Here is a 20,748-nt window from a genome sequence, read left to right as displayed (position 1 = left end):
GGGGCAACGTGCAGGATGGGGTGCTACGTTTAGAGTAAAATTTCTGTCCGGAGCGAACACTGACTGGGGCGAACACAGATCCAAAACTTGAAGCTAGTGCAGACGTTCCTACAGCCACTTAATACGGATTCGAGTACAAAAGGATTACCAAAAGTATCATGAAGATCGAAGACGGCACACTGGCCACTATCCCAACTGCAAAACAACACGAAATTAGAATGCTCCATTAATTTTCAACCTGCACATGTTCTTGCACTTTTTAACTAACTTTCGCTGTCCTTTCGATTTTGGAACAATCCTCGGCAGTTTTTCAGCGTAAAATTTTCGCTCAAATTCCGCTATCTGGATTTTACATCCCAGTCGACAGGATCATATTTCCTCGATTTCTGGTTCGCCCCAGTTCAGAAGTTCCAAGGACAGTGTTCCAGGACGGAGATTTATTCGCTTCGACCCGGACCGAAAGTTCACTCGGGAGCGACATACGCGGGGGCGGAGAGGCATGGTGGCGCCGCTGTTGCGGTTCAGTTGGTCGTCCACCTCTTCCAGCAGGCTGCCCTCCTCGTCCACGTCGTCGTCTTCGTCGTCTTCGTCGGCGGCAGCCTCCTCCTCTTCCTCCTGTTCCTCCTCGTAGTCGTCCTCGTAGGAGGGCTCCTGCGACCACCGACCACGGTCCACCCCCGCCCGCTAGCGACCACGAGGTCTCCCCTCCCCAACCAACAAGCCCTTCCACTACGAGGTTCAACACCAGGAAAAACCATCCACTAACAAGCGCGGCGAAGAAAAAAAAATTGCTTGTCTGTAAAGTCGGTTTACGGACGACAGTTTAACGTGACGTCATAACAAAACATTGATGAAATTATTGCATACTTTCGTGAATAAAATTGAATCATTTTTTATTGAATTATCACTATTTCGTATGGATACAAAGAAGGAGTGAAATGAAATCTACAATTAAATTGATAAATTTACTTCTATTCGCACTCGTTAATTCAAATATGTTTATTACTTTAACGAAGAGATTATATTAACTATAACTTTTGTACACGTTTGCTATTTAACTTCTTCCAATCTGTGTTATTCTGTTAAGGATAGGACGACGATAGGAAAAGTAGGAAACGAATGGGAGTGTTTTTCAAGTTTAATGTGCCTCGAAAAAGTCAAATCGATGGTTGTTCCAATCGAGTGGAAGAGAAATAGATGCATCGCAAGTGTAAAATGAGCGTAACGGGACACAGCGTAACAGGACAATGCATTACGGGACACTTTTTCGTGCGTGCAGCCGGCGTTCATCGATTAGACGTTGTCACGTCAAAAATAATTTCGATTGCGGCACCATTTTAAATAAAATTACATAACTAACATACGATATAAAGAACTTTTTAAGTTACAGAGTTTGTATATGTATTTGAAAAACGTGACGCATGAATTTACAACCAATGATTAAATCAAGGGAAAATAAACATAAATGCTTGATTTTAATTGAATATCGTCGCATTAAAATTATTCCGTGAAACAATCTGTTGTAACCTGCGTAATACGTCGAAATAAATGTTTACTACCTTTTTTTTTTTTCAAACCGTGTATCCGTAATATTGCAATCATAAGACTTACACGCAACTTATCAACGGCTGGGTATTGTCGACCGCTGAAATTTCAGTCCACAACCTCGGTTGTGAAGGTTGGGGAGGGGGGAGGCACGAAACGAAAAGATGGTATTTTTGTTTTGTTTCAAAACATATTTTGAATGCGTCAGAAAGATCACAGACTGACGCAAAGTAAAATGAATAGACAAACCTGCGAATAAAAATAACGGAACAAGGCTTTCGGCTTATTGCACGAAATATACCTCCCCAGCCCTCCCCCGCCACCCTTAATTCTCAATGAATCTCTCCCATCCTTAAATTAGAGCCTTTTTTTACGGAAAAGTTTTACGTTTCGATGTATTGCTTAGGAACCTAACTTACAGGTGAGACACTGGGAAGTGCACGTCAGCTAGGCCGCAGGAGACATTGACCCGAACAGACGAATGAACCACGCCAACCAAACGAAGCTTAAGAGGGGAGGGTGGGAGTTATACGGCGCTGTATCGACCCCCCTCCCTCCAACCCCCGCGGTTTCTTTTTCCCACCAAAAACACACAAAAGCCCCGTGGCGAACTGGAGGCAAGCGCGGGCAGACACAATCGTTACTTCAGCGATCGGCACGTTACAATTGCCTGATGGGTGCGTGCCCCGGCATGTAAATGATGACCAGGGTTGCTAGTTAAAAAATCCCCGAATTCTTTGCCTTACGGATACATAAGAGAAATGTTCGAACAGAAACACTAGCCTGAAACTATGCACAACAGTGACGTTCCTGACATAGCACTCTAGAGGCTATCATCAACTTATTATGGCTTCACGTGCCATGAAATACCACTTTATACTAGGTCTACAGCAGAATTGGAACATCACAAAGACTGAACCCAAACACGATATGCATGGCACAGTAAACGAGTTAGCGGTACAGGAATAGCCTTTTAATGACCATCTTATTTAAATTATACTCCTGATTATATCCAGATTTTTTTAACCAAAAATTTAGAGTTCCCTGACAATTTCAGGGTTTTCCCTGATGCTTGACTCCATGCCAAACCATTTTGTGATGAGATTTTAGATTGGAATGAACTCGGACTGGAGTCGACACAAAGAGATAAGGGAGCGAGCACAGACGGTCCTGGAACATTTCAAGTTTAGTATATTTCTTTGTGCTATTTGACGTCACGTCTCGTCACCAGATAGGTAATTGGAAAACCCAGATTAACTAAAATCAGATATGTTGAGGAAGGAAAAGGTTATGGCTAGGGGCATGGATTTTTCGCGAAAACATTTAATCGTTCATAGACTGTAATAAGGCATGCCTACCCTTGCAATTGGCGGTCGTCTGCAAGAGAAGTCATTACCCTGTTTGGCCGGGCCAATCAGGACGTGTTGTCTTTCGCACTGGATGGCTATGATTGGTGTGCTGACAATAGACATGCACCTAAAAGAAACCCAGCCATCAAATCAACACAGCCAATGCTAAAAGCTTTCACACACAGCTGGCCTGGAAATCTTTCTCGCGAGAAATACGTGGCATTAGCCATGGCCTTATAGTAAGGAACTATTTCAGCAATGTTCATGGAGTAAATCATGGAAAACAATGGAATACATGACTCCGGCTGGCCGCACAGGATTCAAACCCAGTTCCTCAGAAATACGAGTCCATCGCCTTACCACGGCACCACCTCGATGTGGCACTAAATATTCAATTAGAAATAGAGACAAGATAAAATATAGTGTGACCATATATAAATAGTACATGTAATAAAACTAAGTCGCTATCTGCGTCTATCCGTTCGCTTACTTCTTCCAAACGACACAATGGATTTTGATGCGATTTTCACCATAATTCAGAGATCTCTTCCGGTATGTATATGTGCATAAAAAATTCACAGTAGTATAAATTGGGGGCGCCGGCGGCTAGAGTCAGAGTTTGGATGTGCATAAGGTCTGGCTAAACACGACCAGTTGGTGGTCAGACACATCCAGTTGATGGCAAGGCAACGTCAGATAGGTTGGACAGACACATCTAGCAGGTTGGCAAGGCACAACTAATAGACTGGTCAGTCATGTCCATTTGGTGGTCAGGCACATAGTCACAGGTATAATTTTTAGATACTCTGCGAACATTTTAAACAGCTCGTGTACAACGTCAGGCATATAGACCATGCGCCTCCGAACCAAGAGGCCAAACATGACCTGACTACAGACTTGTCGATGCATCATCAACGAAAAAGGACACACTCTAATCAAAAAAGACACAAAGTTGGACACACACACTGGACACACATTCGACAAAAAAAACCCGTCCCTGAACACACATTCTACAAAACGACAACTGGATGTGTCTGACCACCTACTCGTGTTAGCCTGAACACAAAATGGATACCCCCTGCCACCTACTGGACGTGCGTTCCTGGTCAACAGACTGATGTGCATGGTCACCAACTTGACATGAACAGCTTACATCAAGACGTTCCTGGCCACAGACGATGTACCTAACTAACAACTGGTCGTGTTAGCTTGACCACAAACTGTTAAGTGCATAACCACCAAATGGACGTGCCTGTTTAATTGACTTATGTGTGGATGGCCTGTATATGATATATATGATATAATATATGCATAGGACTCGCTTCGCCTTCTAAGAAGACTGTAGAAATTGAGAAATGTGTTATCTGCTTGTTTTTTTTTTTTACTTTTAGAATTTACATAGTAAATTTTTAATTAGTAATTTTTGTTTTTCGAACCTGAAATTTTTATGGTATTTTTTATTGAATTATTTTTTTGCATTGATCAAGCATAGAACCGAGGACGGATATCAATAGAATTATTATTTTAATGGGGGATTTTTTTTTTAATTTTGGAATTTTTCCCGAATTTCCAAGTCATTAATTACTCATTTTCAAGATGGCGGCCACAACTGCCTACAAGATGGCGGAAGCAACGGTAGTAAATAATACTTAACTCTAAGGGATAAAGATGAAACTAATGGCAGCCTCTAGCAGACGATGCATGTACTAGCGCTCATTGTATTGATTACTGAAAACAAGATGGCGATGGCACCCTCTAGCAGACTTTTTGTGTTAACCAGCACACCTAATAGCTAGTATTGAAAATTAAGATAGCGACAGCACCCTCTAGCAAGTGATGCTATTATTCCTTCCAATTAAAAAAAATTAAGTCCGAATATGTGTTAACTTTTTATATACATTATTTAATTCTCAGTCTGGTAAATGTCTCGATGGCCGAGCGGTCAGAAGCGTATGTTTTCTAAACCAGAGTTCTGAGCTGTCGTGGTTCGTATTAAGACGGTTCCAATGTATTTCGTAAAATAAGTACCTATATATATATATATATATATATATATATATATATATATATATATATATATATATATATGGAACATACTGCAACCTTTGCATGCTTAGATTATTGACTATCCTAGTGAGTAAATTTATTTCTTTAGCACACCCAATAATCTAAATTAGGTAAAAAAAAAAAAAGATCTTATCAAAATGATTCTGCCATACATATGCAGCCAACATGCAATTTAAATTTTTATGTTTAGTTAATACATAAAAAAATTCCGTAATTCCGTAACTGGATGTCTAAATCAGCAATAGTGACTGAAAAACGTAATACTTGCTAACATTGAAATTGCGACTTTAATTTTCCTTTCAATTAAAGTTCAATCGTCGGCAGATTTCCGAGCAATTTTTCATTCAGGATTCCACACCCAAGCAGAAACTTTTTAACTGTAGGTACTGTATTATCTCTCGCCACTCGTGGACCGCCACAGTCTAACAGTATTTATTAAAGTTGTTTCTCCTTTTTCAAGAGAGAACTTCAGACTATCCTAGAAAACAAGTCACCACCACTTTCCCGGCCAAACGAAACGGCTTTGCCTTTTTTTTGGAGCAGTTTTTTTGTGTCGCAAACGTCCATTGTCACCCATGCTGGTACGGCCATGTTTGAATTCAACTGTACAAAATATCACTGTGGTAAATGATGGTGCAGAGTCTCAGTACACAGCGCCCAACTCGTTTTTAATTTGCGTAGGCGTATTGCCTTTCAAAATCAAATATTCAATGACAGCTCGAAACTCAATTTTAGATTTTCACAAAAACATACGCACCAAATCACGCGTAAAAAAACAATTGCACGTCCAAAATGGCCAAAATTTCAGATAGTACATTCCAAAGCATGAGCAAATACATTCCCCAATATTTGTTGACGAGTACTGCCATCTTCATGTTGAGGTCGGAAACTTTTCAGACAATCCTCGTACTTTCACAAGTTAAATTAATATTAGAAAAAAAGCTGCATACTCATTTGCAATGCACGAGAAACACATATTTTGCTGCTCTACATTTATTGCGCTGTAGTGACTACTTTGGAAATCAATAGATTCGAACATCGGACATTGCGATTGTGGACAGGGCAGTTTTCCGTGCGATATGAAGACATTACTCAAATCATAACACGGACCACCCACAGGTTAGGATTGTTGTAGAGGGGCGTTTAAAGACGTAAAACATCTTGTACACAGAAGGCTAAGGTTTTTTTTAAATTTTATCACCCATATAACATTTTCACCTATCAACCTATCGTACAGTGAAAGAAAATTACGTTCTAAAATACCACTGTTAAATCATCCCATGTTTTCACAATAGCGAAGAAATTAGTTTTCTAATATTTTACAATTCCATGTTGTAAGGTTGGTAACGGCTTGTGACCTTCGTGCTTTATAAATGAAAGCGATTTTTTTTGTGTTAGTGATTTTTTATTTCTTTATACACCACGACTTGCCCAAAATCCTTGTACAAACTTGTGCACTCAAAAAAAAAGATGTAATAGGTGCAATGAACTAAAATATTGCTTGCTATAGATGAGGTAAATTTTTAAAAATTACTTCTGCATTCGCGTAAGATAACTGTGGTAAGGTTGCAACTGAATTCAAGATAAATAATGTATGGCAATTCTATGTCGTAAACACGTGTCTTGCCTGGACCATAAATCAAGTACCAAAATAATTAATGTGTTATTTTGAGGATTGAATCAATAACTCTTTCAGCGTCATTTCACTGAGACGTGTGACATACGTCACGGAACTATTCTACTGTCCATCTGGGTGCAGCATAAGATGAATGTGTCGGCAATTGCCTACACAACATTCAAATTAATTCAGCGCAATTCCTAGGCATACCTAAAAAAAATAACTATAACATCGTATGTTTTCGCAACAATGCATCAAGTAGTGCGTTCAACAGTGTATATTCTAGGGCTCTAACCCACACGTGTGTTAGACGCATCTGATAGATAAAGTGTTTCAAAAGGAAAGGGGAAAAAAAAGTAATCCTCAGTAGATCTCAGTAGAAGATCTTCGTTTATAAATAAAGCAGTACCGAACGGTTAGTAAAAAAATATCACATTTATTTTAGGATTTTAACGTTTTAATCTTGACTTTTCTTCCCCATAGCTATCTGGAATTCAAACCAGAAGCCTTCGTGCAGTATAGTTAGCCCCACAGAACAGAGCAAACGAGACATGCTGAACCCGAATTTTTCTTGAGCTAACAATACTTAATACATGTGCAAAACGGGAAGCCTATGATGTACATTCTGTATTGCACAGACCCGAACAAGCCCGAATATCTACCTTCGACCAATTCCTAAACAACCATTAAAATGATTTGACAGTTTTTTTAATGTAGCTATACTAACCTAACATAACCAACTATCCACAATTTTGTAAAGTAATAAAAAATTATCCCGTAGTTGGCCGAAGGTAGATATTCGGGCTTGTTCCGGTCTGTGCAATACAGAATGTACATCATAGGCTTCTCGTGCAAAACGCCAGCGATTCGTATGTATAAGAGGTTAACTTTTTGCTTACCGGGCATTCGATGAAGAACTGAAACATCTGAGTTGGTTGACACTCACAGCAGAACCAACATGGCCGCTACCGTCACTTCAGGTCGTTATTATTCCAAAAAACAAGTCCACACACCACGCGCTACGGTATTTGTCGGCAGTATTTTTGTTATTGCACGCCATTAATTTTTGAAAAGGCGTCGACAAACGACGACGGGTAACATTGGATCACGTGATCCACAGCTTACACGAGAGAGCGATGCGTCCACACGGTGAACACGGGAGTTATTTCCAAGACGGCCGCTAGGAGCAGGAGATCCGTGTTGTTGACTCGCGCTGCCATGGCGACCAGAGCGAAGGCGCATTCCAAAAGCTAGATCGCAATTCGCGTGCTCCGGCGAAAACTTATTCTTTGGGCTTCGCGCAACGAGGCCACCCACAAATATACAAATCCCGGCTATACGGGCAAGGAATAAGCCAGGGGTAGTCACGTCTATAGCGCATCTCATCCTTACGATTGCAGTGTGCGTTTAAATATTTATTTACTTTCTCTTCACGATCTCTGCAATTGGCGCTGTCCTTGTTTCGGTGTGCTCTGTTGCCAGATCTACATCACTGAGCAAAAAAACATTTTTGGACACCACTATGTAATGTAATGAAATTTAAAACGTATCTAAAACATATTATTTTCTACAGTAAAATTTGGAAGAAAAAATCCTGTTGTATTTCATCAAGATTGACAACTGATAATATTCATTATTTATTTATATTTTAAAGATGTCATCGTCTTGATTTCAGCGGTTTTTAACAGTTATTTTGTATCATTTAAATATAAAATATTTCGCTCTTTTGATCATAACACATGATTGTATGGAATGCCTTGTTATTAACGGCGACGGACTGCTACAAACAGTTTTCAACAGTTTTCGACAAAATGACTAACTGTGATAATACTAAAACTAATTTATTGCTTTATGAAGTTAACAAACATTAAAATTTAAAATATATTTAAAACAACAAATAGAATTTTCAATGTAGCAAGCTGGGCAGTATGAATGTGTCAACAAGGGTCGCCATTCAATCTGCACTGAAATCTAAACGTGAGACGGACTACACATAATTACATGGTACCTGGAGGAAGCCGTTTTATTTTCAGCTAATGGTCTGCACCATGTTGATTAGACACCTAAAATACTTGCAGAAGGGTAGTTTTTGCATTGTGGAAACAAGTTTAAAATATTGTATTTTTTATGATGCTTACTAACCACCAGACGTGGTCAAGCACAATTTCCTCAATGTTTTGGGCGAAACCATATGGCGATGGCGAGGTAAAAAAAAAAGTGACTTCAACAATACTTCACAACATGCCGTCTTCTAAATCTATGGAATCAGCCATGACAATATTTGCCTCGAGTGATTGGAATAAAACATTGGAAAAAGGAAATTAAGATAACCGAACGACATTGCTGCTCATACACGAACAAGTGCATTTCACCTAATCTGAATATTTATGAAAATACTTCTGAATAATTGTCGACTAGTGCAGAAAGTAAAATGTAATAAGCTCGGTCTGACATGCCGAGTTGGTTATTTCGTTTTATTGCCATTAATATTAATAAGATACATTTTCCTGTAAATGTATTCCGACAGCTGTCATGCATTTGTTTAGGTTAACAATTTTCAAACAGATATACTAAACACTATTTCCGCGCTGTAAAAGGTCACGCAAATATTTATAATTACGAACATTCTTGTGACCTTTTACCACTATTAGATAACATTTATTAAATATTCTATAAGAAAATATGAAACGAAACACATAAATTACAGAAGGAAAAAAACTATCAAAAATAACCAAACAGGAATTCAAAAGTTCCTAGTTTAGCTGGATTGCGCTATGGCCTATGCTGTGGTAACAAGAGGACATGAGAAGTGTTTGACAAAGGCTCTCTTGGTCTGCAAACTAGTTCGCACCACAACTTGTTGGCTTGAACATGCTGGATAAGCATCTGAGATGTTTTCCAAGAGCGCGCCACCAAGCAGATCAGAAGAAATTCACACACCGCACGCGCTAAAAACCAGATTCCTAAAACTCCGAACACACAAGCGTTCACTAATCGGCCACAGTAATATTACAGCATGTATTTCCCTCAAAACTCCAAAGTACTGGTTGATCAGAATACAACCTAAATAAGCCATGTTCAAAAACAAAAGAGAAATATTTATGAAAAAATTTAATTACTAATTTCATCAGGAAAACTGTACGTAATAGTTCAATTTCTCCCAACAACAAGGGCCAGTAAAAAAAAATTATAATCCTTCAAACATTTGGAACGATACAGACACTTTTAAAGTCTGTTTATTTTAATACTTCAACGCCAACTCTGATACTAACTCAACACACCAAGTGTACACGGAGAAAAAGGTTGGTTTGAATCTAACAAATATTGGTTTATATATGGCGAAACAAATATTTACTTCCTGTAACAAAATATTTTGTTGGCCAAACCAAATTTTGTGAGTAACAAAATTGATTCATTACACCTAAACAAAATATACAATTAGACTGACCACACCATTTTTCTGGATCAACAAAATATTTCCAACAACAAAATATTTGTTTGAATGAACAAAATAAATGTCCTCATATATAAACAAATATTTTGCTGTGGCAAACAAACCTTTCTCTCGGTGTAACCACTTCAATAATTACAACGCCGGGCGTCAACTTCCCAGACATAATCACACAATCCACGTAGTCGAGTGGTCCAACTCCGGGAACGGAACACAAGAGTTCCTGTTCGCGCACATCCATGCACGGAGCTGCGACCTCCTGCTCCGGAACAGCGCTGAACAGCTCAAGCCTCGCTTGTTCGCTGTTCGCTGTTCGCTGTCGGGAGCAAACCCCGAGTGTGTGCCGGCAAACGTCAGACACGTCACCAAGCGAGCTCTTGCAGATTCAGACTCGGCTCCCAGTCGGACCCAGAGGACGTCAGAAGCACAGACACAGATCTAGGGTGGTGGACCGTTAGATAGGGAAGGGGTGCTACCTGTTCCGGGTGTCGGGTTACGCGAAGCCTTCTTTTCACAGACGAGAGAGCCAAACGCCCGATCGTGCATCTTCGGGTTTTTTTTTTTTTGTTCACTGTAAATAAATACAGCGGTGTTGATAAAAGGATACTAATGGTCAATTAGGTTAGGTTAGCTTCATTATAAATACTTTAAAACATTGTGGACGGTTGATTTGGTTAGGATAGCTACATTAAAGATAAGGGAAGGGGGGGGGGGGAAGCACGAACTTCGGGGAACTTCGGGTTTTGGCTCTCTCGTCTGTGAAAAGAAGGCTTCCCGTCGGGTTACAGGGGGCGCACATTCAACCGACAAATTAAATTACATGTAGACTACAAAATTTAAAAAGAGGCGAAATGAAAAAAAAAATACAATATCTACTAATATTGTAATTTTATTCATAAATAATAATTCAACAGTCTTTATTACTATGTTCCTAGTGAGTATGCGCGGCACAGAGGTCGTGGAATTATATGTTCACTTTGAGTCTCCGTCTTACACACCATTATTTTCTTCTTCTTCTTCAATACTTTTATTTAAGGACTATTTATAAAACTGTAACTCAATTACTCCCTTGCATTTGTTGTTCTGTCGCAAAATATGTCCAACAGATATTCACTTGGTACAATACCACAGGTGTAAAAAGTCGAGAAAGTGATAATTACAAAGACTTGCACGTCTTTATTACACCCGTGATATTACACTAAATGAAAATATGTGGCCTAGCAACAAATACAAGGCCAGTACCAAAAATTTTTTTTAAAAAAATGGATCACCTTATAAAATCAACCACGAAAATAAAAAAAAACTGACATTGGGAGTGAAGCCGGGCCTCAACACTGGTAAGTAGGGTTGTATAAAATTTGACTAAAAATTTTACGTATAGAGTACACGGACACCAAACAAATACACAGTACATTTAGTTTTTTTTAAGCTAATTTTAAATTATTAAAAAAAATCATTCCATGTTATCGCAAAATTAAATTATTGAAATATTATTAGGTTATTACAGAGGTTTTCATCATGAGATTTTAATAATTTTATAGCATTTTTATATTTGTTAATTTTTTTTTGTTTTCAAACCCTCGTACTGTAAAAAACATTTTGTACTTTTTACAAGAAAAAACCTTGGAAAATCAAGTTGCCAACACAACTGCAAGGCAGAGTTTTATAAAATTGCAAAGGATGTGCAAAGCTTTGCCTTGCAATGTTACAAGTGATATCGTTGGCAACTGAGTTTCCAAGTATTATCCTTGTAAAAATACAAAAATATTTACAGTGCATTTTATAAAAAATACATTTGCATTTTTTATAACTACATACTGTACTGACTATTTCTGTACATGCAGGTCTCCGTAGTAAAAATATCAAAAAGACAAAACCAACTCCATCGAATTCTGTCAAATCGTTCATATCCTATCACTAGGGACCGGAAAAATTCGCGGGTTCAATTACCTGTAGGATGAACTCCATAGTTCTACGTACAATCGGTCAAATGCCACCCACTCATTGGCTGCTGTCTTGTGAGACGTCCCAACGTAGCAGCCTGTGATTCGATAAAGCTTTGGTCGGGCGTTTCTCATTGGGCCAGAGTCATCCAGGTGAGTTGTGAGCCAATAGCAGAGGCAGCACTGAAGTATAACTATTTGTATTTTAGCCTATCGCGAAATGAATTCGCAAATTTTTCCGGTCTATACCTATCACCGTTTTTTTTTTACATTATCGCCATTCATGCGCGATGCCACTTTTCCTTAGATGCTATATATAGTAAATAAAAATATTTCAACATGACGTACGCAAAAGCGTGACATGAGCACCGTTTCTGTTTGTATCGGGAATTTTTCCGAGACTTTTCCAAGACTGTTCATTCAGTTTCGTTGGCACCTCGTGACCGGGCTGCGATAAACGTCACAGCAGCTGGAAGGACCGCGCAAGCAGAGATCAGCGACAACACAACACAACACAACACTACAACAGATGCCAACACAACACGTCTTCCGCCACCGAGAGCTACTTGCACATCGAACAAGGCTGAAAGGAAAAAAAAAAAAAAAAACCACGCCTTCCACCAGTTAGTAATGGCAGTTCACAGCGCAGTGGGAACATACCAAGCATGTGCACAAGTTTAGTTCAAAGGAAAAAAAAGAAAACCGTTACGGAAAATTTTCAGGAGTCCAGCCACAGGGAGAGCGCACGTTTACCCGAGAACCTCCTCAGATATTTTCCAAATTTTCCATCTCAGAATGTAACTTAACGACCACAGAGTTCTGGACCTCAATGTAACTGCTCATCCCGAAGTGAAACTGAGCAGAGTGTCCGAACACCGGCAAACCATCCCACGCAAATTTATATAATGGTCATGGCCGGTTTCTTACACAGTTTACCTGCACTGCCGTTGTTGGATCTGTTTCTTTCTAATGCCCGCGACGTCACCAAAATGACGTGTTATCTCTTAAACAATAAGGCAGAGCCGCGTCCAAGTGATATTGTACAAAGGTGTCCATCGGGAATAGTGTAAGTTTTAAGTCAGAAAGCTAAAAACCTCTTCAGAGATAATTTCCACGTGATCCAAACGGAGATTCTTCAACTATTAATATTCTACTTTTAACTACAAAATTAAACAAGGCATTAAAAAAAAATGGTTGTCTGTAAAGTCGATTTACGGACGATAGTTTAACGTGACAACGTCATAACAAAACATTGATGAAATGATTGCATACTTTTATGAATAGCATTGAATCATTTTTATTGAATTATTACTATTTTGTATGGATACAAAGGAGTGAAATGAAAACTACAATTTAATTGATAAATTTACTTTTATTTGCACTGATTGATTCAAATATGTTTATTACTTTAACGAACAGATTATTTTAACTATAACTTATATACACGTTTGCTATTTAATTTCTTCCAATCTGTGTTAATTCTGTTGAGGATAGGACGACGATAGGAAAAGTAGGAAACGAATGGGAGTGTTTCAAGTTTAAACGTGCCTCGAAAAAGTCAAATCGATGGTAGTTCCAATCGAGTGGACGAGAGATAGATGCGGCGCAAGCGTACAATGAGCGTAACGGGACAACGTGCGTAACGGGACACTTTTTCGTGCGTGCAGCCGGCGTTCATCGATTTATTAGACGTTGTCACGTCAAAAAATGTTGTGAACAAGCAAAAAGGCTGCTGGGAAATGAAAGTTTCGTGAGTTTCGTGACGCTGTCTGCAAGGGGTCCCAGGAGGCGACCTCCCCGGGGGCAAGAGGGGTGGGGGTGGGGGTGGGGGGGGGGGGGGGTTTCGCGGGCACTCACCCGGCTGATCCTGGCGGGGCTCAGGCCGTGCTCGATGCGGTGTCCCGGGATCAGGTCCGGGTTCAGCGCCAGCAACGTCTCGATCTCGATCTGCGAACAGCCGCCAGCCACTGCATGGCTCCCGCGCCCTCGCTCTTTCCGACGACGGCCAGCCTCCCGTTTGTTTGCAACGACCTAGAGATATATCATGGGCGTCGCAACCGGGGGGGGGGGGGGGACACGTCCCCCCCCAATAATAAAAGTCTTCAATTTCGTCCCCTCCAATAATATATTTAGTTTCGTAGTTACATTAAAAATATGATTTCTGTGATACAACCCATGTGTTGCGCATGGTGCATTTAGTCCAATCGTGGTAACGTGAGCACTTTTTTATTCGATCTTCGTGTAAAATCAAAATCAGGAACCCATACCGAATACAGATATGTTAACTGTGTTTTTTTACAAATTTGTTCTCTGAAAATATTATTTTTTTTTCAAAAATTAATTATATATTGCAACCAACTATAATTAGAATATTTAGGAAATAAAAATGCCTAAAAACCACCTTTTTGCACCTTCAAACCACAAGTTTTCCCGGGGGAGGACCCCCCAACCCCCCGCTTTTTTTTCTCTCCAGGGGATGGATATTCCTCAACAACTAAATCAATTGAAGTCGTCCCCCCCCCCCCCCCAAATAAAATATATCCTTGCGACGCCCATGGATATATAGACTGCTAGTGGCAGGCTATCTTTGATTCAAATTGAATTTGACAGAATGGTGGGCAAACAGTGCTTTGTAAGCAGACGACGTACGTCGAAAGCAGAAAAATTGGCAGTGCACTAATTATGTAACATTACGGGATGAATCATGTTCACTATGAAAAATTACGTGATGAATGAACAGATGATGTGTTGAATTGATTGTTATCGGCTATTTTCTATCGCTTTTAATGTCGTACTTACACATCGCACTACGATGAAACTGTATTTAAAATTATATTTCACTCGTTCCATCTTTAAGTATTACCCGCAAAAAACTGCAAAATTGAGAAAAACTTACATTTTTAGGGAATTTACTAGCAACTTGCATCTTTCTACCATAAGAATTATGCTTTTACAGCTATGTTTTGCCCACCATTCTGTCAAATCAGCTCTCTCTCTCTCTCTCTCTCTTTCGGATTGTAGTTCCCCAGTATGCCGTCGACAGCAGCAATTGGCGCTGAAAGCAGGGTGATAAGCAGTCTATATATCTCTAGGTCGTTGGTTTTTTGGAAACTGATTCGTGGACTAGGCACATTACATCTCTTACAACAATTCTGATTGTGGTATTAGTCTCCAGAATGCCAATGATTATCACCTGGAATGCGAACAAAAGTAATACTCTAAAATATAAAAATTTATGTTCAATCTAAGATGTTTAAAATGTAGTTTTTTTTTAATAATTCTGCGAAAAGGTCGTGGTGATGTTCTGTATCCCAAATAGCAAATATTAACCTAACAGTTTGAATTTAAAAATGACAAGCTTTCAATTTCTGAAGGCATATCATTAGCAAAAGAAATTTATTTATCCATATCACTTTTGTGGGGCTTTGTAGCTACCTTAATTCACTGTATACACAAAAAAAAATTAACTCTGAGATTTTCTTCTTTCAAGAGTAAACGTTTTCAAAATAGAAAAATAAAAAATAAACAAACAATTTTGACATTATATCTTGGTTGGAATAAAATTTAAAAATCTAAAATTTAACTGATAAAACATCTATAGTGTATTATACTGTTGTGAAAATTTCATCTCTGAGTTTTATCCACAAGTCAAGTTAGATGACCTTACAAATCCTTTTTTTTTAAGTACAAAATTACAAGAACATTGATTTTAGTATGTCTTATTAGTATAAAACATTATAATATAATCTCACACTTGAATAATTTGAAGATGTTTCATGGTCACTTCAGGTTACAGAGGCTTCTTTATTTAAGTTTTATAATAGTTTTTACCACGGATATCATTGTTAAAACATTTTAAAACTTCGTGTAAAAGTATTTATATGTTATTTACAACTTACACATCACAAAAGTATTAATATAACACTTGGATAATTTTTATCAATGTACCTTGATTTGTATTCATTTAAGAAGTTATATGTCTTCACTTTTGGGGAAAAGGTTGTGTGTCCTTCCAGTAGTTGTTAAGTTCTAAGGCACTTAGTTTCCTTAAAACATCGTTCATGGGAACCCAAGTTTGATCCATCTCCTTTTTCTTAAAAGCTGCCCTTGGTCCGGCGGAATGATGAAATGATACAAGCACACATTTACATACATTACTAATGGCAGTCACCTCGTCCTACCACCATTGGACATCATATACCCACGCGATATAATCTCTTGTGTGCAGTGTTATTTGTACAGCTTTCGTAGTGGAATGAAAATCCCATATTCCGCAGCTTGATCAGTAATGAAGTACTTCTGGCTACTATCTTACACAGGAACAAAACAATCAAAACTCCATATAACAGTAATCACCAGAGTTTTCAAATCGATCAAGAAGTTTAATGTTGTGATACTGAATGAGTTCTCATTTTATCAAGTGAAGGTGATTTTTTTAAAATATCTTTGACAAAATTCAAACATTTCTGCTGGTGTATTTGATTACTGTATGCTAGCTGGAGGCATGCTTTGGAAACCTCGTTTTATGGTACTACGCACACAATCACAGGTGTTTTTTTACCATGACACGAAGTCAAAAAAATGCCACCCAGCTTCCAAATTAAAATCTGTCTAATGATAAAATAAATTTGTGAACTTTTTTTGTTATAATGACCAGAAACTCGTTCAGAAAAATTAATTAATTTTTTTTAATATGTTGATTTCTTTTGATGTGATTTACCAGATGTTGCAGAATGCAATGGACTGTAGCTGTATTGTGTTCCAAAGTATCTCTAACGACACAAAACATTGGCAGTGTGCCAATACTATAGATGGTGCATTCATTGAAAATATATATACCATAGAAATTAATTTGATAGTTCGCATTACTTTGAAATATAATTTTCATTGTAATCATTACTTCAGATCATACTATAATTTATTAATATAAGAATAATACATATTCAAATTTAAAGCTTTTCCATTCTCGGCCAAAAAAATAGTTCTTATGGGATTTTTAATGTCCTCTAACTCGAGTAGCAGATAAATCTGAAGGATTAAATTTTTACGGCATAGAAGGTTTATTTGTAAAAAAAAGTCAGATTTTTTAAAATTTATTCCAACAAAGATAGAAGGTGTCAAAAAATTTTAACAAGAAACTCTTAAAAAAGCAAGTCTAAAGGTGGGATATTTTTTTTGTAAATACAGTGTATTTGATTATTATATTTTTTTTCTGGATCACTTGACATGTAATTATCCGGATATTGGAAGGAAGAACTGGGGAGAATGTTAAATATTAGGTTCCCCGAATAACAGCCCCAAGTTTCAAAAGACCACACAGAGAAAAAGGTTTGTTTGAATCAAACAAATATTTGTTTGCATATGGCGAAACAAATATTTACTTGGTGTAACAAAATATTTTGTTAGCTTAACCAAACTCGGTAAGTAACAAAAATGATTTGTTACACCTAACCAAATACACAGTTGAGTTGAAACATTTTGTTGGGTCTACAGAATCTTTCCTACTACAAAATATTTGCTTGAATTAACAAATTGTATTTATTTCGCCGAATACGAACAAATATTTTGTTGAGGCAAACAATCCTTTCTCTCAGTGCATTTATAATGTGATGGATAACGTCCCCGCGAGCGACGTGTCGCAACGCCCAGGAAGGGAGGCGCGGTCGACGGAGGAAGCAGGGACCCCTCTCACCTCCTTGCCCTTGGTCTCGTTCCGCTCGAACCACTCGACCGTGACGCTTCTCGTCTCATAGTTGACCCCGGACACCACCGCCGTGTGCACGCGTCCTGCAACACACACACACGCGCCGTCTTCACATCTGCCTCCACCCACCGTGGTACCTTTGAATATATATATATACTGTATAGAAGTCGCGAGTGGATAGGATTTACTCTACGTTTTTCAAAAGCGTATGATGAGCAGCTTGGGAACTTCACCGCTGCAGTGCGCTGCCGTAACGCCCTGTATCGTCTTAGTTGTTATTTACACGTTAGAGCGCAGCTCTGTCGCCCGCTGTCATTCCCCGCACCCCTCATCCATCATTCACTGCAGCTGAAGGTCGTTCAACAGGAGGGGGAAGGGGTTTTTGAAGAGTTGGACACTTGTCCGCTAGGGACCACCACAAGTCGATGCCCTAGAGATGGTGGCGATTGCGGCGGTGAATTAACCAACTACCTCAAAACCGTATTAGAAATTTTAACCTGGGCTGGCGACTTCTATACAATATATATATTCAAAGGTGGTACACATGACTTAGAGACCGGAAAAAAAATTCGCGGATTCATTTCGTGATAGGCTGAAATTCAAACACGTGCACAATTCTGCCGGTTCTGCTATTAGCTCGCAATTTTAACATGGAGCTCTCTGGGCCAATGAGAGGCTTATCGACCAAAGAAGCGTCGAATCACAAGCTACCCAGTGGAGACGCCTCGCAATTTAGCCACCCAATGTGAACACGCGTGTTTACTTGTAGAGAAACGCAGAGGATAATGGAGGCTATCCTAGAGGTCATTGAATCCGCGAATTTTTCCGGTCCCTACACATGACACATCAACTGAAAACCAGCCCCCTCCCCTTTTTATAAACCCATGTATTCAGGGCAGTGGCGTAGCAGGTGGGTGGCAGGGATGGCCCCCGCCAGGGGCGCTTGAACAGGGGGGGGGGGGGGCCGCCTGCCGCGATGGTTTCGCGGTTACTGGACGCTCCCCCCCCCCCCACCCTCTGTTTTAATCCAAGAGGGGGCGCCATTTTCAGTTCTGGCCAGGGGCGCCAGTCACCTTAGCTACGCCACTGATTCAAGGTTTGAAAACACCCAAGCTTATTTAAGGGGGGGGGGGGGAAACCCCAATACGTGTTTGTTCACCAACAATATGGCGCGCATTATTCTAAAACAAACCACCAATGATTTCACAATTTTAATCGGATTGCACTGCAACGACATGACACGTTTTTTCCTACCATTAGGTAACAAAACAACAACAAAAAACTGACTGTAGAAACACGGTCACTTCCGGGCGCCAGGTGGACCACCTGTTAAACCGAAAATTCCTCAACTTTCAGGCAGGCTGGCCAACGTGACAGTTTTGTTCTTCTCTTCAAGCACTCCACTATTTACACTAAACATCACATGTGGTTTTTTTTGTTTCCCCTAATAACACACTGTTTATTTTTCATTACATGCATTTATTTGAAGTCTGCAATTTGGTGGGTTTTTTGGAAAATTATTTTACTATCAATTTATTTGTCGAAAAGACAAGACGGCAACAGCAGCGCCGTTAGTGAGCTGACTTAGAACTACAGCCAGTTTTATGAAGATCAACTTCTAACACTCGGGCGTGGAGGTTCGTGTGTTCGTGTGTGTTCGTGTGTGTGTACACATATAAAGCTGCGGAAACCATACCTCAAAACCATAACAAAGTTATTTTACAGATAAACCTTTAGCATCTAAAATATTTTAGAAATCAGTAATAATACCTATTTAAGAAACGTCCATGTTTTAAACACCTGATTTACAGTAGTCAGTAATTTTTCCAGTGCATGACTGCTGCAAGATATTTACGTTTCTAACAATTTCAAGTTTTGTCACAACGCAGAATGATTATATTCAACAGCTAACCGACTCAAACGGATAAAATAAACTCAACGACCGGTGAACGTTTCCTAACCGGATACCAATACTGAAACAAACTGTGCAAGATTAGCGTTCAGGGAGGGTTATTAAAAGTAACAGAATCTGCATCTGAGAGGCAGTCCTATGTGCAGCAGAAGCCTAAAAGACACCAAAGGTACTTGGATAAAATTTGCACCAGAAAACATTTTCTGAGAACGTCGACTAAGAAATGGAAGATGCTGGTTTAAACCCAGGTCCTACCATCCTGATTTTTGGTTACATCGTAGCTGTCAGTAATGCTCCTCAGCACAGGTAATGACTAATTACGTCCCCATCTCCCCTTTTTGTTGCAGACCTTCGTAGCACTCTCTAATTGCATCGTTAATGAAACAAAAACAATTAGATTAAAAAGGAAAATATATAACTTTACCGACAATGTGATAAGCGTTATTTCCAAAGCTAAATTCAGTCTTAAAACAGCTTTGCACTATGCGGGTGCGAATTATGGGAAAGCCAAAACATCAAAATGAACCCGATAACAACATTTACAAGACACATTAACTTATTCAACCCTGCGGAAAATTTAAAAAAAATCTACCCATACGAGGAAATCAAATACCCGTCAGCCGATTTTCGGCCACGTAACTGATTTTCGCGTTGGGGTACACGTACAAAATTAGACTAAAACAGATTTTAAAATTTAGATAAAAATATACGTATATATTAATAGAACCAAACAAACAGGTCTAAACTTAAAAATAAAATAAAAAACAGGGAAGAAACCTTATCAATTTTCACAACCAAAAACAAAAACATTTGGAGATACCAAGCGAGACTACTAGCACATTCAGACGTAGCGAGCCGAACGCCATGGGTAATGAAGAGCTATTAAAAAATATATCTCTCGAGTTACAACCCAGGAGCCACCAATAACATAATGAGGTCTTCGAACGGTTCTTGCTCTGAGGAAGATAGATTTTTTTTTAAAGTTATTTTTTTGGTCATACGCCGTTTTTTGGTTATACTGTGTGTCACAAGAAACCTCAGTAATGAACAAGTAAATTAGGTTCAGACCTCATGAATTCACTAATACTCCCCTAGGCATGTAATCCCGTTAGGGTGTTATCCTGGTTAGGAGAAAGATGGGTCTTTTACATGCCTGACA

The 20,748-nt window shown here is 39.0% G+C and overlaps 1 protein-coding gene across 2 annotated transcripts in view; it reads right to left on the bottom strand.

The window, feature by feature from the left end:
- The window catches only part of LOC134540504 (kinesin-like protein Klp10A), a 202,046-nt gene that overhangs the window by 53,767 nt on the left and 127,531 nt on the right, over positions 1–20,748 (bottom strand). The window contains exons 3-4 of one of the 2 annotated variants that reach the window (XM_063383328.1): positions 17,666–17,760; positions 13,831–13,920 (exon numbers count right to left, since the gene is read on the bottom strand). In XM_063383328.1, coding sequence (XP_063239398.1) covers positions 13,831–13,920; positions 17,666–17,760 — 185 coding nt within the window. Of the gene's footprint in view, positions 1–7,478; positions 7,771–13,830; positions 13,921–17,665; positions 17,761–20,748 lie in introns of those variants that run through there. The other variant, XM_063383329.1, reaches the window with a different exon arrangement.

Source organism: Bacillus rossius, chromosome 16, assembly GCF_032445375.1.
Source record: "Bacillus rossius redtenbacheri isolate Brsri chromosome 16, Brsri_v3, whole genome shotgun sequence".
Taxonomy (NCBI): domain Eukaryota; kingdom Metazoa; phylum Arthropoda; class Insecta; order Phasmatodea; family Bacillidae; genus Bacillus; species Bacillus rossius.
The sequence above is the reverse complement of the archived record's forward strand: the minus strand, read 5'-3'. Positions and strand labels throughout refer to the sequence as shown.